Here is a 19,329-nt window from a genome sequence, read left to right on the forward strand (position 1 = left end):
ACTTGGAGCATAGCGTAGATTTTGACTAAAAATTATGTGAAAAAGTTATATGAATTTGTCAACATAAGTATAGTTCAACTATTAAAAGTAAGGATAACACAATTCTATCTGAAAAATTTAAATGAATTTGTCAACATAAGTATAGTTTAACTATTGAAAATAAGGATAACGTAACTCCTACATAGTTCAATTGGTTAAAGTTCAAAAGTAATTTTTAACCTATTTTATTTAATAGCACAATTTTCTTTAAGAATGAAAAGTATTTTTTAGCTTATTTTATTTACACACATTTTCAAGGACAAGCAGCATATCAAACCAAAGTAATTTTATTGGAGGCCATGTACTTTCCAATTTTCTTCAAATTGAACAGAGGGATTTTTGCTATTTTTTGCTATCTTAAATGTACTTTTTGAGACTTTCAAATAGCTTAAGGGAATTGATGTAAAACTACTTATTTCAATCTCATTGCAAATTATTATGCATGGAGACAGAGGGATTTTTGCTATCTTTTGCTATCTTTTGCTATCTTGAATGTACTTTTTGAGACTTTCAAATAGCTTAAGGGAATTGATGTAGAACTACTTATTTCAATCTAATTGCAAATTATTATGCATGGAGTCAGTGAACTTCATACAACAATAACTTAGAAAGATGATTCCTTGGCCTCTAAAGTTGACTTCGAAGGGAAAGCTCATCCTTCATCTGTTTCCTCAGAACTCTTCTCAGTAACTTGTTAGAAGCAGTTCGTGGAAAGCTTGGTACAATTTTCACAAACCCAACCTGCAGTTTCATTCATGTCAAAGTTCAAATTTTCTGCAGCTCTTGTTTGTAAAAAAACTGGAAAGAAAATGAACTTTGCTTAAAATGCTACCTTGAATAAGGGGTTAAGATTACTCTGAATTGCTTTTGAGAATTTGACTTTCAGCTCTTGTGGTGACCTTTTATATCCCTTTCTCAGCACCACCAAAATGACTAGTCGTTCTGGACCACCTTCTATAGGTGATACACTAACCGCAGCTGTTTCCAATATACTCTCGTCCACATGGTTGCATATCTGCTCAATTTCAACTGAACTTGTCTACATGTGTTAAAGAAACAGATGTTAAATGATCTAGCAGTTCGTAAAGAAATTATATGTAGCTTTTAACAAAAAGGAATAAGCAAGTGACAAGGTTGGTCGAACTAGCTACTACTTGGCTTCTGTAAGGTGCCCAGTTAGGGATTTTAGTATGATATTAGTAAGGGGCATAAGGGTAACTAGATAGAGAGTTATAAATAGGAGGGTGAGTGAGGGAATGGAGGCAATCGTTGATCTAGGGCTTGAGTTAGCATACTCAAGAGGGCAAGTTTCAAGTTATCTTATAGTTACTCCATCTTTTATATTTCAATATATTTCAAATCTTATTCTAGTTAGAAAGAATCCTAACAACTTTACAAGTCTATTGACTTTTACTAGAAAAATGTCATTCGTGTTAGTAGCAGCAGAAAATCAGAGAAACAGTATGCAGTACCTTGATGCCGCCAAGGTTCATGGTGTCATCGGCCCTGCCTTGAACGACAAAGTAGCCTCCAACACTTCTTTTGATGATGTCTCCATGTCTTCTCAGTTGCTGCAATGAAGTGAATCAAGGTAAAAAGCTATTCTGAATGCCTGCTTACTTATTTAAGAAATGAGATCTCCCTTGCATTCATAATCAACAAATACTATAACCCACATTCATTCGGATGCTGAAGCATAAATACAGATAAGTTTCGTACCAGAAGTCCCTGGGAGATTAAAAGAAATCCATAAACAACAAGAAGGGTGTGCTTGAGCCTGACCATACCATTCCATTGTATTTAGGCATTCCCTTGAAGTAAACTTCATGATGATCAGCGTTTAGCAATTCGCTGCTAGCTCCAAGACATAGAGGGAATAGCCCTATTTCACCAATACAAGGCTGATCTTCTGGCTGTTAATCACAAGAAAACACAGAGAAATATGAGATACTAGATTTCTTCATTGAGAAATTCACTAAATGACATAAATGTCCATTTCTCGCCCTCACATAAGGTATCCCATATTCATCAAGGATGACAAATCCTGTGGTCATAGATGGTGTGCTAAAAGCTCCAAAAGCCTGTGGTTGTAATGGACTTCCCATTATGTAGCATGATGCAAGTTCTGTGCCACCACAACATTCCAGTACAGGTTTGTAATATGACCTTGAGGAAAGCCAGAGATCATCATCGACATTTGACGTTTCCCCAGTGGAGGCGAAACGCCTGCAGATATCAACTTCCAAGTCCATTTAACTGATATTAAACGTTGTAACTCAATCAGAAGTACGTGTAAAATATTACCTTATCTTTGTCCAATCTAAGCCTTCCATGCAACTTGTATCCTTCCAAGTTTTTACCAAGCTTGGAACTGTTCCCAATAAAGTCACTCCTGCATCCTACAACAAATGCAGAGGAAAGAAATGTCTAATATTAGTTGTCTTGGCAATTAAATCGGGTAGTCGGGCTCATAAGCTCTATATAAACTCAAAGAGAGGCATCTAACAAAATTTCCACCTGGACGAACTTTCCAAATCCACGGCCAAGGGGAGATCCATGATAGAGTGCAAGAGTTGCACCAGATAATAAGGATGAGTACACTGAAACTGGGCCCATCACCCATCCTAAATTTGTGGGCCAACAGATAACGTCACCAGCCTGAACATCCATGTGAGCCCAGGAATCAGCAGCAGAGCGGATAGGTGAAAGTTGTGTCCATAAGACTGCTTTTGGCTCTCCTGATATGGACCAGAAGTTTATAAAAACTTGTAACTGCCGATGTCAAAATATCGTATTAACACATTTTCTTCATCAATACACAGTATAACATATGGTCAGTGATGGATATAGCTAGGGCCCGAGCTCCCCTCTCAAACTTTTGCAGTGAAGTAATATTAATTAGTGGAACGGATTATTTAACAAAAAGTGTTCTTGCTATAGCCTCAACCCAGGTTCTCGAGGCCCTACCCACCCCATATTTTGTATTTTTCGCCTCATCTTTATATTAAAAAATGTTAAAAATACTATTTTGGTCTCTATACTTTAAGATTTGTTTCAATTTTAGTTCATGTACTTTCAAGATATAAGATTTAATGAAAGTATATTGATTTTTCTTTTTCATTTTCTTTAACAATAAAAGTACATGGATTAAAATTGAATAAACTTCACGCACCTACCTAAAAAACTTGTAGACCCTCGAATATTTGTCAACCATTCTTGGTCTAAAAACTAGAATTATTGATTAGAATTATAATATTTGATACCTATAGAATAATTACAAAAAGGACCTTTTTAGCCTCAAAATCATACTCTTACTAAACTTGAAGTTAAGCCCCCTCTGACCAAATATTCTGGATCCGCCGTTGCATCCATGCTAGGAGAGAGTCATGATGTAGATGTAGCTGTTTTTTTTCAAAATAATAATAATAAAAAAAAATTGTTTTTACCTGTGGTCCCAGATGAAAAGAGAATGTTAGTCACGGCATCTATTGAATGATATATTGGAGAGTAACAGTTTGATCTGCAATATAAAAATGATCGCATCAGCAGTTCAAATTTTACTGATTCATACATGGTAAAACATAATCAGTACTGTTGGTAATATTTGGAACGTCACCTTCATCTGCAGCAGAATTTAAGTAGGACATTGTTTATTGAACTTACAAGAGGGTAATAAGAAAGCAACAAAACAAGTGTAAACATTGCCATTGCATTACCTTGGAAATTCCTTTGCAGTCGAAAGAAATTCTTGCCATGATAGATCATGTTCCCGCAAATCCACTTCCAGCCTGTTTCCAGTTGCGGGGATCACAATAGCCTTACACGACCCCCCTTCTATAACCCGACTGCAAGGACAAAAATATTCCGTGAGAAATTGCAGTGCCGCTATGAGTTCTTAAAGAACCAAATCTGTGTCAAATGGTAACATCAGCACATGAGCTTCCAAGAAACCTAAGATTAAATCACCGACTAACCAAAAAACTTAGCTAATTGATAAAGATAAATTTAATATTATATCAACACTTAACAATCTCCCTCACTTGTGGGCTTGGAAATTTGTAGATGACCCACCAAGTATCAATATAATTGGGGAGTAAATAATATTGCAGTAGTCTGAACACATGACCTTCTCTTCTGATACCACGTTAAATCACCGATTGACCCAAAAGTTTAAGCTAATGAGTGAAGGTAAATGTAAAATTATATCACACTTTAACACCTACAATGGAAGAGTTCTAAGTTGACAGATTAATCAAGCTATGAATTATTAATGCCACTCCATCTACAAATATGATTCTTGGTGTATTGCAGATAAAGATACTAGCCACTGTGAAGTGGAATATAAAAGTTTGCATTTTGTCACTGTAACTCATGACTCTCTTGCACCAAAGACCGGGTAGGAAAACGTAGAGTTTTGTGTTGATTAACTTCACCTGTACAAAGGATACTTCTTGCCTCCTCTCAATATGAAATCCTGCTTGAAATATGAAATAAGAATTAAACATTGAAAAACACTGAAAACAAAGTCAAATGTAAAATGTTAATGATATTTGAATATTTCCCTGTTAATGGCAACATATATAATCTAAGCGTCAAATTTTGTATATTTCTTGTTCTTCGCTTTGAAAACAAATACACAATAACAAAATGAAATCTTCAGTTTTCAAAGTCATGTAATCATCAAGACTCAGTTAAATTCATCAGAGGAAAATCAACAACAATAATAAGCTCTATTGAGAAATGACTGCTTAGTAAGAGGTCATTTTCCCCACTCAAAATTTACTATATAAAGCTCATGAGATTCCTCACCTGCCCCTGTTTTTTAGGTTTTTAACAAAATTACCTGAGTAAAGACTCCCTTTGCCTTTGATATACGCAGACGAATTGCAACTTCATTAGCAGCAAAGCTGTCAGCAATAGACACAACAACAAGCCCTGATAGAACAATAGCTAAATATATGACAACTGCATGAACTGTCAATGGCATGTCAATGGCAATAGCATCGCCCTTTGAAAATGTTGCATCAAGTGCATTTGCCACCAACCTGCACAGCATGCCAAGATCCCATTAAAAAGAGTAACATAATTCAGGAGTTTGGTTTCATGTTGGCTCCTTAGAAGAGTGTCAGTGGTTTGATCGCAAACCTCTCCTTCACCTGCCTTTTAGGGAGAAGGGTTGCTTTTGTTAGAGTGTGCACTTCGTTATGAGTTTTATGGGGAGAGAAAAATAGTGATGCTTGATCTCTGGTTAAGTTTTATGTCTCCTTTGGGCTTTGATTTCGAAGACCACTCTTTAGGTAACATTTTACTTAGTTGAATCCCTTTCCTTTAAAGGAGGTTTTTGTGGGTTTGGTTTTTTTATGTCTTTGTATTCTTTCATATTTTTTCCTCAATGAAAGTAGTTATTTATATTGAGAAAAAAAGAGTAATAGAATTGTATAACGCTTTTCAAGAGAATTGCTTAATATGAAACCTCTCTCGTTATAATCAGCAATATAATTTAATGAAACATCGGTTTCTAAAGAGAGGAGCATACATTACTCTCTCTCGAAGTTCTTTGAGAGTCATACGGTTCACATTTGAATTATCACAGCCTTCATCCCTCCACACAACTGCCAAATGATTATCATCTTTTAATGGGCGACTTGAAGGAAGCAAACAACACTCAGCAATATTCAAAATGGAGTCAGGGAGCCATTTTCCATTTGACTTCTCAGTCCTATCTAAAATACACCTCGGTGCTTTTTGAAAAGTAACAGAAAGCTCTTCAAGAACAATTGACCAGTAAATCTATAAGCATCAAAAGGACAAGACAGTGGTCAGAAAAATGAATGCAATTTCCATACTAAAACCAATATGGGTAATCCCAAGCACAGAATAGAATCCAAACCTCAGGATTCTGAGAGGAGAATTTCTGAAACAGGCTGAAACTTGAGATAGGATCTTTATATGAAGCTCCCAACAGCTTTGGACCATGTAACTCCATGATCTTTCCCAAGTTTGTCAGTTTAGATTGATCACTACAAGTAGACAATATTACAAGCAATTAGAGCACAAGGGCAAAGCATCCCAGAAAAATGTGCATTACAAAGACACAGAAACTGTATAAAAATTGAGTGAATGACACGAGAGACATTACAGAGAAGGAAACCAATAGGGAGGAGGTCCATTGGAAGAGACATTCCAATTGGCATAGACAGAGTAATAAAGAAGCCGATGCAACTCATATGGGTACGTGGGTTTCAAGGCTCTTCGAGCCATGAGCTCGCGCCAAACCTCTGCAGGGTCTGATCTTTGGGCCGTGGACACTGCATTTTGAAGAATCCTGTTGAATTCCACAGCTTCATCGAGGTTTAAGCCTGCCTTCACAAAATCTTCAATACCCAATTCCCAAATGCTCTTTCCCATTTGTTCTTCTCTGGGAAATCAAATCTCCATTGAGGAATTATTAAAGGAGACTCTGAAGTAGGCTTCATTTACTGCGTTTTTAAAGACTGGGCAAAAGGGTGTGGCTTCTGATCAGCCACGCTTCTATTCTACCATTTTCAGAATTCATGATTAATGACTTTAAAGGAGCTTCTCTATAGGATGAGGGTAATGACCCCCTTCGGAAATTTATGATTTCTTGACGCAAGGGAAATTGTCAAAATAGGAAGATTAAGGTTTCAACTTTTTTTTTTTTTTTTTTTTTTTTTTTTTTTTAATTTTAATTCTTAACGATAGTTTTTATTGGTACATCTATCCTGGTACATATGGAGATTTGTGAAATTTTGATGTAATGTTTCCAAATTTTATATCAAATCCTATGTCTTTTAAATTTTTTTCAAATTTGATTATCTTTACTAAATATTATGCAAATTATTATCTAATTTTTCAAATAATTTCTGTTTTCGCAATATATGAATTTTTAAAATTCTATTCAACATTTTCAATTTTTTGAAAACTTAAATTTTACGAAAATTGGGTAAAATTTGGGATATATATAGAAATTCGGTGTTAATCTTGTTGAGATTCCAGTGACAAAGCTCAAATTTATCAAATTTGGTATTAATTATGTCCGAAATTTCACCAAAAAAACTCAAATATATAGAAACTTGATTATTTTGCTCGGGAATAACACCGAGATCTACGTAATTTTTTCAAATTATATGCAATCTCCCTAAGGGACCGTTTGGATCGAGATTTTCTCATGCCCAAAAATTAAGGATGTTTGGGAATTATATGTCAGCGAATAAAGTTACTGGGAATCAAGGATGACTATGTTTGGTTGTGCATGGAAAAAAAATTGAGAGTATGAAAACAAATCCATGAGGGTTTATGCCCAAATGGACAATATCATACATTGAGGGTTTTGTCCCTATCAAGCATTTGTTGAAATGCCTTGAATCTATTTGTTAGCGCTTCAAACAACGTCCTTATCAAACCTATTCAGAATTCGTATTCAACATATTTATTTATTTGTAGTTATTTACGATTATGACCTTAGGGTTTAGAGTAGTGTGCTATATAAACTGTTCTCACTCTGCCCGTGGACGTAGTTAACACACTGTTAGTGAACCACGTATATTTGTGTGTCGATCTTCTCTATCTCTACGTTCCCTTTTTTGTGTTCTTTAATTGTCGATTTCGTAACAATACGATCGCTTAAATTATCTACACGATCGTTGAGCTCCGCTACACGATCGTTTACAAAATACTATACGATCGCTTAAATTATCTACACGATCGCTGAGTTCCGCTACACAATCGTTTACAAAATACTGTACGATTGTTTAAATTATCTACATGATCGCTGAGCTTCATTACATGATCGTTTACAAAATACTATACGATCGCTGAGCTCCGCTACACGATCGCTGAGTAACAAAATGCTATACGATTGCCTACCAAATGTTATACAATCGCTTACTAAATGCTACACGATCGCTTAGCTCTGCTACACGATCGCCAAGCTCTGCTACACGATCGCTTAGTAACAAAATGCTATACGATCGCCTACCCAAATGCTACACGATCGCTTACCAAATGCTACACGATCGCTGAGTAACAAAATGTTATACGATTTCACGGCTGGAATGAAGGAAAATCGTGGTAGGAAGCGGTAGAAGAAATGAAAACCCACACTTCTCAATGGGTATGCAATTCCTTCATTTGTGTGGGTAAAATATACCTAAGAATTACATTTTCCAAGATAAATAAATAAATCCCACCAACCAAACATGGGTCTTGTAAACTCATTCCCATTCCCACCCTCTTTTCCCTCTAACCAAACGGCCCTAATGTTATACAACTCTGATTTCTACACGAATTTTTAAATTTATTTTTTTATTTTTAAATAATTTACTAATTATCTTTTCAGACTTTTCCAAATTGTGCAATATTTAGTAGTGTGATTTTTTAATTTTGGAAAGATTACATAATATTTTGATCGAGAATTTTTTTTTAAAAAAAACATACTGGTTTTGTAATGTGAAAACTTAAAGGTGATATTACAATTAAAAAAAAAATCCTCAATGTGTAAGTTGATTAAAAGGATCATAAATTCTATATTTATTTAATAATAATTTCGCTTTTAGTTAATTAGGTTTTCCCCTTATTAATGAACTCTATAGAAGAGTTATCTATCGGAACAATATTCTTATTCATCTATTAACCATGAGTAGATCTACGTCAGGGGAATTAGTAATTTGTTGGGAGAAATTGGTGGATTACTTCGGTGACAATTGAAAATCTGGTCTATTTGGAGGAGAATCTGAAAACAGAAATTGAAAACAACGGATTAAATGAAAATAGAATTATATTTCATGTTTTCAGACATGTGTTTGGTAACAAAATTCAGAAATTGAATTCATAATTCTAATAAATAATTGCAAACTAGTGCAAGTTACCTATTAAATATTAATTGATAATAAACTATTATGAATTTTATTTATGAACATGTTTTATGTAGAAAAAATGTAAAATTATTATTTTCTAATAATATATAATTTATTGGGTAAATAGAATTTTTTGTCGATTTGGAAGAAGCTAAAATTAAGATCTTATAATTAATTTGAATTTACCCCTATGGTTTGATTATTTAAAAGGATTTAACAAACCATAGAGACTATTAGGTGAAGTTTTATCAAACCATAGAAACTAAAATCTAAATTTAAAAATCATGACTAACTTTTAATTTTATCATAACCATAGGGACCAAATTTGAAATTTATCATAATTAACATATTACATAATAAATATTTTAATTATTTAAAAATTAAATTGAGTTTATAACATGACATATGCTATATTTCTAAAATCTTTTTAACATTATTTAATATAATTATGCATTTTAAATTTTAATATTCAAATTCTGAATAGAATGAAAACATAAAAATGTTGTTTTCAAAATTTCCACCGTTAGATCACAAAATTCTAAAATAGTTTTTAGAAATATAATTCAGATTGTCTACTAAACACATATTAACTGAATTTAGTAAATCTAAAAACATAAAACAAAATTGGTGAAACCAAACAAGTCGAAAAAGCACGTTTAGGCCCTTTTCTCTTTTTATTGACATAAGCACGTTTAAGCACTTCTCTCTTTTTATGGGAAAAAACAAAAAAACTCTCAGTTTCATATTTTTACAAAGTTGAACTTTCATTTTACCATCTATTTTTCTCTTTTTTTTCTTTTAGAAGAATTACTAAAAGAAATTCATACCACCATAAAATTCTCCTGTCTTTTGAAAATACACATTATTAAAAATAAAAATTAAATTTAAAAAAATAATAATAAATAAATAAAACCAAAGATTAGCAGCAACAGCTAGAATCTTTTGAATCATCCAAGAACCTCCAAGAGACTATTATATATGCATCAGTATATATATAATCATTGGTTTTCCTACAATTGACACCTAAATTCCGAAAGGCTATAACTATAAGTTTTAGTGCACCTTGAACACTTCAAAAGAACATCAACACATATAGAACAGGCTACAAATCATTCATACTATCCGCTTATGCATCCAAGTACTTTCAGGTTGTACTCCATTCCATGTGCAGTTCTCAGAATTTGCTTTCCAGGGTTCTTGATAACTTCTTGCAAAAACACAAAGTAAATTACCAAGTAAAGGGAGAGAATTGGAAGCAATTTCAGAAAATGATATCCAAACAAGTAGAATGCCATGAATATTGGTGGTTTGAGGTTCCATTCACTTAGCAAAACGTAGCGTCCACTCAGCAGCTATCTCGTCGTGTTTAGCTCTGTCTGCCAAGTACAAGTGAGCAACACCAGGTGCATTTGGATCATCTGCAAGAATTAGTAAAATCCAAAAATGAATGTGGGATTCCAAATTTGCCATCAACTAGATCAATTAGCTGTATAGGAAGGTTAGCACATTGACATTCTACGTCTGTCTTCTCTTCTTTCACACAAAACGGACCAACCTTCTCTCTGATCAGGACTCAGGTTAGGTTACCATTAGCAAAGCCCTGCATATTCCTTTTTCACATGATAGTCATCCCACCAGTAATCATTGTAACTAGAAATCTTTTCACTAATATACACATTATCTCTATAGCCAGCATATATTCATGGAGAATCGTATATACTTCAAATTCAATTCAATTTCTCTATGTACAAATCCTCCATTAGTTAGTTCCTATTCCTAGTAAATTCCTTCCAACAATCATTGAATTCCTCGTCCTCCCTTTGAAAACCCAACCTAACCGAGCATATATCTGCATCCTTTCATTTCATTCCCAGTGCTTAAAAGACACACAAAAGACAAGCTGTTTGGTCCAATTTATCTTTAATATTGATAAAAAGTATCAACTCCCCTCTGCAACTTTGGATGGATTGTAATTGTAACTGATGTTAAAAAACTCAATACAGTGCGAAGCAAAGTATTATTACCCATGTCTCAGTTTACAATAATGAAAAAAAAGCAGGTTTAGCTTTAGAGAAGCCCTTAAAATAGAATAGCATATGAACTAAACTACAGTCAGTCTAGGTGGCATAAACAATAAGTTGAAAAAAGTGATGCAAACTCACAAGGGTTGGGATTTGCAAAAATTGATTTCACTGCAATTAACACCTTTGCGATGGTTAACGCAGGACTCCAGTTATCCTTCAAAATGTCCAAACTTGCATTACCAGCAGAGTCGACATTGCAGTGGTAGATTCGGGTTTTAAATACAACCTGCAGAGTTCAGACCCAATCCTTCTTAATAAATAAACATGAGTATAAAACTCAAGACAGTATAGCATCAGGTCAAGAATGGTCATCCGATTCTCACGATGAGGGTTGGTTTTTGTATCTAAATTTTAAGGATGTGAGCAAAAGTACCTTTGGAGGATTAAATGGATAATCACTTGGAAAAATTATGTCCAGGAAAAATATGCCACCTTCATATGGTGTTCCTAAAAAAAGACAGATATTTGTCAATATTTCTACTGTTGAGAAAAGCTAGATAAAATTGATCAGTAATTTTTCCTGATCTATTGGAGATAGTTCAAACACATTCCTCAGATAATAAAAAACACATGCAACTTTGTAGACAAATGACTTGTACTGCGTGTCCACTACAAGAAAGAAAGCGCGAGACGAAAAGAGAAGAAAAGGAAGTGACTTGCTAGTACATGCTTTGTGAAGTCTACTTTATTAAACAATCTAGTAGATAAACATCACTTAGGCATCATATTTCCTTTATTGAATTGTTTATTACTAATATGAGGCATAAAGAGCATAAGCGAAGCATTTCTTTCTATTGTCCGCCTATTAAATAACCATGCCACTAAATATCACTTATGCATCATTTTCCCTTCCATGCATTTTTTCTTGTCTAGTAAACTCATATCAGACACAAATTGTATAAACTAGGCTTTTCTTTCTCTCGTGTGCCCATTCGTCAGTAAGACTTGATATGGAAGCCAACAAAATACATTGTTGTTTTACTAAAAACAATTCACTTGATGCAAAGGAGAAAGGTAATTTTATAGTGATCAACAGCAACACACGACTCCCCCTATATTTATCGTGTTTAGTTGTGTTGTGATAGAAATGAAATTGACAAGCAAAGAAAACGTGAAAGCGTAGACAATAACAATCAACACATTTATTTTATTGACTAACAGTGTGCAGAAAACTAGAGCAGTTTTATTATTAAAAAAAATATCAGATACTACAGATGTAGAGAGACCTCCATGCTTGGCCATTCGGAGTGCTGAATAACAGTTTCAAGGCATTCTAACAAGTTGAAATCCTGACACAGATCTTATGCACTCATTTCATTCATTCACATATATACAACAGTGACGTGTGGCTATTTAGCTAGAGGACACTCTTCCAAATCCTTCGAAGTTTTTGGTATCAAGCAGTCGGGTAATCAAACTCCATCACTGAGCATCTCCTCTAATCATTGTGTATTTTTGGACGATATCGGAAATATAGATGTGAATTGGGTTTGAGCATGTAACTTGGTAGGAAGACCATGGCAGCATCTTGTGTATTTTTGGATGATAATTCAGTTTCTTGCTGAAGATTCATCTGGAAGATTGTGGGTTCGACACTTTAATCTAAAAATTTTTGTTGGTAAGACAACTTTAACCTAAGTTTAGTTTCTCTCCAACGCTCACCCCATTTACTTGGCGTGATAACTCGTGCTAATGCCTTGACAACTAATCTAATCTTTATTGTTTGCACAAAACACACTGCGACAGAGGTGCACAGTGTAACGGTCATGCTTGTCCAGGGCCTGTTGCCCATGGCCACATGCCCAATCCAACCCCTTTCTAGCATATTTTCATGTCCTGTATTGTATTAGTTTAGTTAGCTTGCTTTCTTTACATTTTCATTGTAAGTGACCACTCGCCCTTTTGCATATGCAAGGGCGCCAGTTGGCTTTTTGTTCAGAATGCACTATATGGGAATAAGACTAACCATCATTTCCTCATACCCGGAGTAGTACTCTATAAAGCCGTTGTTGTTGCTTATTGCTTTCTAGTCTACTACAATCTTTCTTTCTTTATTCACACTCACAAATCTTCTTACGAAAACCTTTTCTCTAAACCCGTTTTCTAAAACCGTTTTCCCTAAAACGGGGGTGGAGGTTGCAAGAGGCACTCGGTGTGCCATCGGCAGTCCGTAATCGAGTTGGCTGGCTTGTTCGTGAGCGGAAAACAAGTGCCGCACAATCGCTAAGAGAAGCTTCCGAAAGAGCGATTGTGACAGTTGGTATCAGAGCTAGGTTGGCTTATAGAAGGAAGATCAGTGATCATGTCTGCGACGAAGAACCTGAACAAGTCCCATGTGGACAGATTGGTAGAGATGAAAGAGCAAATGCTCTACCTGAGAGAGGTCCCAGATAATGTTCGTTCCTTGAGACTCGGCTACAAGAAGTTGCCGAGAAAGCCGATGGAATTGATGCGGTGGTAGGCCGCCTAGAGGATTACCCATCAAGAATTGATGATGAGGGTAGAGACCCTCGAGACCAAAACAGTACGGTCCAGCAACTTTGAACGAGGCGATAGCTCCTCGGGTTCTGTTGCCCACATAGAGGAGCGTGTCGAAGAGCTGGACAGCTCCCAAAAAGCAATACTTCAGATGGTAACCGACCTATCTGAAGACTTTCGATCGACCCTGGATGTCGTCAGAGCCGAGATAGCGGATGTGAGTGCTAGGGTGAATCTCACCATCCGAGCGGTAGGGAACCAGGCCCACCTGGGGGCGCAGTGGCAGTAAGCCGAATAAAAATCCCGGAACCGAAAACCCTTCTGTGGGGTGCGAGAAGCGAAAGCCCTGGAAAATTTTATCTTCGACCTTGAGCAATACTTCAAGGCGACGAACACAGTGACTGAAGAGTCGAAAGTCACAATAGCAACGAGGCATCTAATTGAAGATGCAAACCTGTGGTGGAGATCACGATTTACAAACATACAGGAAGGACGTTGCACTATTGATACTTGGGATAGATTGAAACAAGAACTTCGTTCGCAGTTCTTCCTGAAAATGTTGAGATCTTGGCTCGACGAAAACTCAGAGAGCTAAAGCAAACAAGTAACATCAGGGACTACGTAAAACAGTTTGCAGGACTCATGTTGGACATACGAGATATGTCCGAAAAAGACAAGGTCTTTTGCTTTGTGGAGGGGCTGAAACCGTGGGCGAAAGCAAAACTATATGAACAGAGAGTACAGAATCTCCCCTCTACCTATGCGACAGCTGAACGACTATACGACCTTAGCACTGACTCACAAGATGTGAGGAAGCAATCAAACTTCCTCAAATGAGGAAAACAGAAACAGCCGTTCCAGCCCTCCAGGCCTGGGGAGGAGACAAGAACACAGGGGGGGACCGTAAACCATCCCAACCGAGATCAGGAAACAACTGGCGGGGGCCGCACAAACAGCATAACAATTACAATCGCCCTCTGTCTTGTTTCATATGTAGAGGGCCACACAGGGCGCGTGAATGTCCAAATCAAACTGCTTTCAATGCTTTTCAAGCCACATTAGCCTCTACCTCCGGAGACGAGGCCGAACTAGAGGAGACGGTACCCGAGCCAGCGGCAGAAATTGAGAATCCCAGGATGGGGGCATTGAAATTCCTGTCTGCACTCCAGAAGAATATGGGAAAGGCGACGGAGCCACTAGAGAAAGGTCTCATGTATGTGGACGCTTGGGTCAACAAAAGATCGGCCAAAACCACTATGGTTGACTCTGGGGCTACCCATAACTTCATGGCGGAAACGGAAGCTCGTCGCCTGAACTTGAATTGGGAAAGAGATGCAGGAAGAATGAAAGCTGTGAATTCCGCAGCCCTACCGATTTCGGGGATAGCGAAGAGAACTCCAGTAAAGTTAGGAGACTAGAAGGGCCTCGTCGACTTCGTGATTGTCAAGATGGATGATTTCGATGTGGTACTGGGGATGGAATTCCTACTTGAACATAAAGTCATACCAGTGCCCCTCGCCAAATGCTTAGTCATTACCGGATCTACACCGACCGTAGTCCAAGCCAGTATCAAGCGGCCAAATGGAGTGAGAATGATCTCAGCCCTCCAATTGAAGAGGGGCCCGGCCCACGACGAACCCACGTTCATGACCATCCCAGTAGAATCGGTTGAGTCCACTGAAGAGGAGATCCCCCAAGACGATCTATTTGTCTTGGAAGAGTATCGGGACGTCAGGCCGAAAAGCTTGCCCAAGTCCCTACCCCCACGAAGGGGGATTGACCATGAGGTTGAGTTGTTGCCAGGGGCAAAGCCGCCTGCCAGGAAGGCATATCAGATGGCCCCGCCCGAATTGGCTGAGCGTCGGAAACAGTCAGACGAGTTGTTAGGTATGGCTCAGCTTAGCTTCAATAGCCAGCAGAGTTCCGCAATCGGAAAGGCGGCCCTCGAAGTGTGCGACAGACAGCCACTCAGGCCACACTTGGTGGACCACCCTTATGCAGGCAAAAGTCCTCAGGCACATAACTTCACTAAAGAGTGGAGCAAAACCCCTGAGATAGCTCGCGCCTACCTAGAAAGAGCATCAAGGAGAGTGAAGAAATGGGCTGGTAAGAAGCAGAGGGCCGAGTTTCAAGCTAGGGACAAGGTCCTGATCAAGCTACGACGGGGACAGTTTCGGTTCCGAGGTCAGAGAGACCAACGGCTAGTAAGGAAATATGAAGGTCCAGTGGAGGTAATTGAGAAGGTCGGGAGAACCTCATATAGGGTTCAGTTACCCTCATGGATGAAGATTCATCCTGTCATCGGTGTGAACCTCCTGAAGCCCTATCATCCCGAACCCGAGGATGGACAGCGGAACATGCTAAGGCGCCCATCGGTCACGATGAAGAGTTTTGCTGAGAAAGAAGTTGCACAAATCTTGGGTAAACGTACGCGCCGTAGTGGAAGACCCAGACGAGAACTGACAGAGTTCTTAGTGAAATGGAAGGATCTCCCCGACGAAGAGATCAGTTGGGAGCGGGCCGAAGACTTGAAGAATGCAGCTCCGGCCATCGCAGGTTTTGAACAAGGTCGGTTGACGGGGACGTCAACCAATTAAGTGGGGGAGAATGTAACGGTCATGCTTGTCCAGGGCCTGTTGCCCATGGCCGCATGCCCAATCCAACCCCCTTCTAGCATATTTTCATGTCCTGTATTGTATTAGTTTAGTTAGCTTGCTTTTTTACATTTTCATTGTAAGTGACCACTCGCCCTTTTGCATATGCAAGGGCGCCAGTTGGCTTTTTGTTCAGAATGCACTATATGGGGATAAGACTAACCATCATTTTCTCATACCCGGAGTAGTACTCTATAAAGCCGTTGTTGTTGCTTATTGCTTTCTAGTCTACTACAATCTTTCTTTCTTTATTCACACTCACAAATCTTCTTACGAAAACCTTTTCTCTAAACCCGTTTTCTAAAACCGTTTTCCCTAAAACGGGGGTGGAGGTTGCAAGAGGCACTCGGTGTGCCATCGGCAGTCCGTTAATTCGAGTTGGCTGGCTTGTTCGTGAGCGGGAACAAGTGCCGCACAATCGCTAAGAGAAGCTTCCGAAAGAGCGATTGTGACACACAGCACACCAAGTACTTGAAGGAGCAGTATATACACTCCTTCGAACAGTGAACATCTTCTTCCCTAATCACTTTCTTTAGAATCGTAACTACACATTTGTAGTTGAAGGCAAAAGATATATTTAGCAATCAGATAATAAACCCCATTAGAGTTTCAGTGAGAATCTGTTAAGTAACCGTAAACAAATGAGATAAGCAACATATCTTTTGATGGTTAAAAAATCCAGTTCAGAAACTAAGAATCTCTAACGAAGAAAAAGTGTAATAGCTCACTGAACAAGAACTCTTTCACCGAAGATGATAAAAAAAACTTCTTGAAAAAAGAAAACATATGATATATATATATATAAAGCAGCAGGAAAGTGGAATCCTAACGGCCATACCCAATTGAAACGATGCTTATAAAAAAAAATAAAGTGAAGATCTCGTCTACAAACAAGAAATCATCGGCCAAAGCGAGGGAGAAAAAGGACAACTAACCAAAAACCGTATGAGTAGAGTAGCGATAAACCCGAAAACGTAAAGAAAGAGAAGGGTCGCAGCTACCTGGAGGGCCAAAGATGGTAGCGAACCAGTGGTAAAGATTGTCACCCTTAGGGCCGGCGGAGCAATCGGAAGGCGGGTCTAAGTTAAACTCAGTCATTTCTCTTTGGATTCTCTTGCCTGAAGCAGAAACGGAGGTTGTGGAAGCCCATGAAGTTGGAGGTGCTAAGGAGGTTGAGGAAGACGACCTCCCTCCACCAAAGAGAGGCAGTTGCGGCCGGTGGTCTCGATTTCCCACCATTAGATTTCAGATTTTTGAATCCTACACTGACCATTTGTCGATTATAAATTTGCCCAATTGCTTTAATTGCTAATCGCTAATCGCTACAGACGACGACGGCGACGACGACGTTCAAACTTTATAGTATCTGATTAAACGCAATTGCAGATCAAAATCCCACATTACAATTCAGATTTTGCATTCTAATTGGGAAAGTGTTGAAAATAACACCGATCAACTTTTCATCCTCCAAAATTGACACGGTGTTTTGAAAATTCATTATACTCGTTTTTCTTGATGGATCTCAAACTCGTTTTCTTAGTAGTTCTTGGACAAATTCGATTACCAAGATTTAGTTAAAAAATTCATTTTTTCTAACTTATCTTTTGACTTTTAGATCTTTCTATGTATATATTGGAGAGATTAAACATAGAGATTCTAGTTTTTTTTCTTCAAATATTAGATTATCTATCAAAATCTTATTCAAAATCTTATATATTTTCAAGAGCTTCAACTAGCGGGATGTTGATATGTAGCTGTTTTAACACATCCAAAAATCTTTTGAATTGTTGTTATTGTCTTTCTTCTTCAATGTATTGGGAAAAGAGGGTGGCACTTGCAAGATTTCTCTTGCTTTGTTTTTTTTTTTTTTCTTTCGCCACATCAGGATCTTGTGACGATGATTATGGACTTGTTGTTTTTGGAGCTTCAATATTATCGAGGTTTAAAGTTGTAGAGGATTCATTAGAGTATTGAAAAGTTGAACTATGAAGATCTGTTGTAAATTCAGGGTTATCAAGGTCAATTGGAGTAGTTGTTGGAGTCTTAATTTCTGGTTCTCTTGGAGTCTGTGGTTTCATTGGTTTCACGGGTCTGATATATTGGGTCTTAACAAGCTGCTTATACATTGTTCTCCCACTTTGCAGTGTCACAGCTTGACACTGTTCCTTGCCATTTCCTTGTGGAGCCTTGGTGTTACTTGGTAGGGTGCTTGGTTGCCTATTTTTTAGATCATTAGCGATCTGTCCTACCTACATTTATAGGTTCCGTATTGACGAGGCTTGCGCTAGATCAACGCATCGTTTTTCTGAATATATTCCTTCAAAAGCATTCCAACGATGACGACGCGTTCGAACTTGAGACTTGGTTCTGGTTATAATGAGATCGGTTCAGATCATGTTGGTGGCCTTGGTTGTGCTGATTGAACCCTGGTGGATGCCCTCTGTGCGTTTGTTGCTGAGTATTCTGATGCACATTTTGATGCTGCACATGTTTCTGCCCCGATTGCTTTTGATTCCCTCCCCAAGAGAAGTTTGGGTGATTCCTCCATCCAGGAATATATGTGTTGCTAAAAGGATTATTATGGATGGAAAAGACAGTTTGAGGGTCATATGGACAAACATCAACTGAGTGTGGCTCTCCAAATTGCACACAATTCACCGTCGCAACCTGCGTCATGGTGTTAAGTTGTGCGACATTCTTATTCAAAGCACCTTGATTAATAGCCATGATATGTAGAAGAGAACTTACAGTAGCCATCTAGGCGGCTAATGAGCCTACCGCATCTACTTGTACTATCGCTCATTTCATTTTTCGTCTATCAGCATTCCTTATTCCATATCCATCATCTAGCCAGTCGTCATTGTTTTGAGAAATCTTGTCCAATATCGCCTTAGCCTCAATGTAGGTCTTGTCCATAAGGCCTCCTACTGCAGAGACATCAGCCATCGATTGCAACACTCTATTCAACCTATTGTAGAAAGTCTCCATCAAAACGCAGTCGGGGATGCCAATATGGGGGCAATTACGTACAATACCCAAGCGGCGCTTAAATTTTTCGAGTCTATTTGTTCAAAATTCAAGATATACCATCATCTCCTTGTGTTAACAGCTAGAGAGAAGAACTTTTTCATAAACTGTTCGACTAACTGGTCTTAAGACATTATCTCGTTCGGCTCCAAGGAATAGACCCATTTCTTA

General features: G+C 37.8%; 2 protein-coding genes across 3 annotated transcripts; both read right to left on the reverse strand.

Annotated features, from left to right (window-relative positions):
* Positions 1 to 315: 315 nt before the first annotated feature.
* On the reverse strand, positions 316 to 6,589 carry LOC120089360 (probable acyl-activating enzyme 18, peroxisomal). The gene is made up of 14 exons (XM_039046796.1): positions 6,179 to 6,589; positions 5,930 to 6,059; positions 5,576 to 5,829; positions 4,883 to 5,084; positions 4,473 to 4,513; positions 3,756 to 3,884; positions 3,486 to 3,559; positions 2,557 to 2,777; positions 2,344 to 2,438; positions 2,049 to 2,265; positions 1,827 to 1,952; positions 1,512 to 1,610; positions 872 to 1,078; positions 316 to 780 (listed from the first exon to the last, which is right to left on the reverse strand). The coding sequence occupies exons 1-14, from the start codon at positions 6,445 to 6,447 to the stop codon at positions 667 to 669; spliced, it is 2,178 nt and encodes a 725-aa protein (XP_038902724.1). The 5' UTR covers positions 6,448 to 6,589; the 3' UTR covers positions 316 to 666.
* Positions 6,590 to 9,852: 3,263 nt separating this feature from the next.
* Positions 9,853 to 17,620, reverse strand: LOC120088826 (constitutive photomorphogenesis protein 10). 2 transcript variants are annotated; one of them, XM_039046272.1, is made up of 5 exons: positions 17,133 to 17,620; positions 11,373 to 11,446; positions 11,078 to 11,225; positions 10,240 to 10,333; positions 9,853 to 10,119 (listed from the first exon to the last, which is right to left on the reverse strand). In XM_039046272.1, the coding sequence occupies exons 1-5, from the start codon at positions 17,368 to 17,370 to the stop codon at positions 10,029 to 10,031; spliced, it is 645 nt and encodes a 214-aa protein (XP_038902200.1). In that variant the 5' UTR covers positions 17,371 to 17,620; the 3' UTR covers positions 9,853 to 10,028. The 2 variants fall into 2 exon arrangements, with proteins under 2 accessions (XP_038902200.1, XP_038902201.1); XM_039046273.1 differs by having other exon boundaries at positions 9,853 to 10,333; positions 17,133 to 17,609.
* Positions 17,621 to 19,329: the final 1,709 nt, after the last annotated feature.

Source organism: Benincasa hispida, chromosome 10, assembly GCF_009727055.1.
Source record: "Benincasa hispida cultivar B227 chromosome 10, ASM972705v1, whole genome shotgun sequence".
NCBI classification, from domain to species: domain Eukaryota; kingdom Viridiplantae; phylum Streptophyta; class Magnoliopsida; order Cucurbitales; family Cucurbitaceae; genus Benincasa; species Benincasa hispida.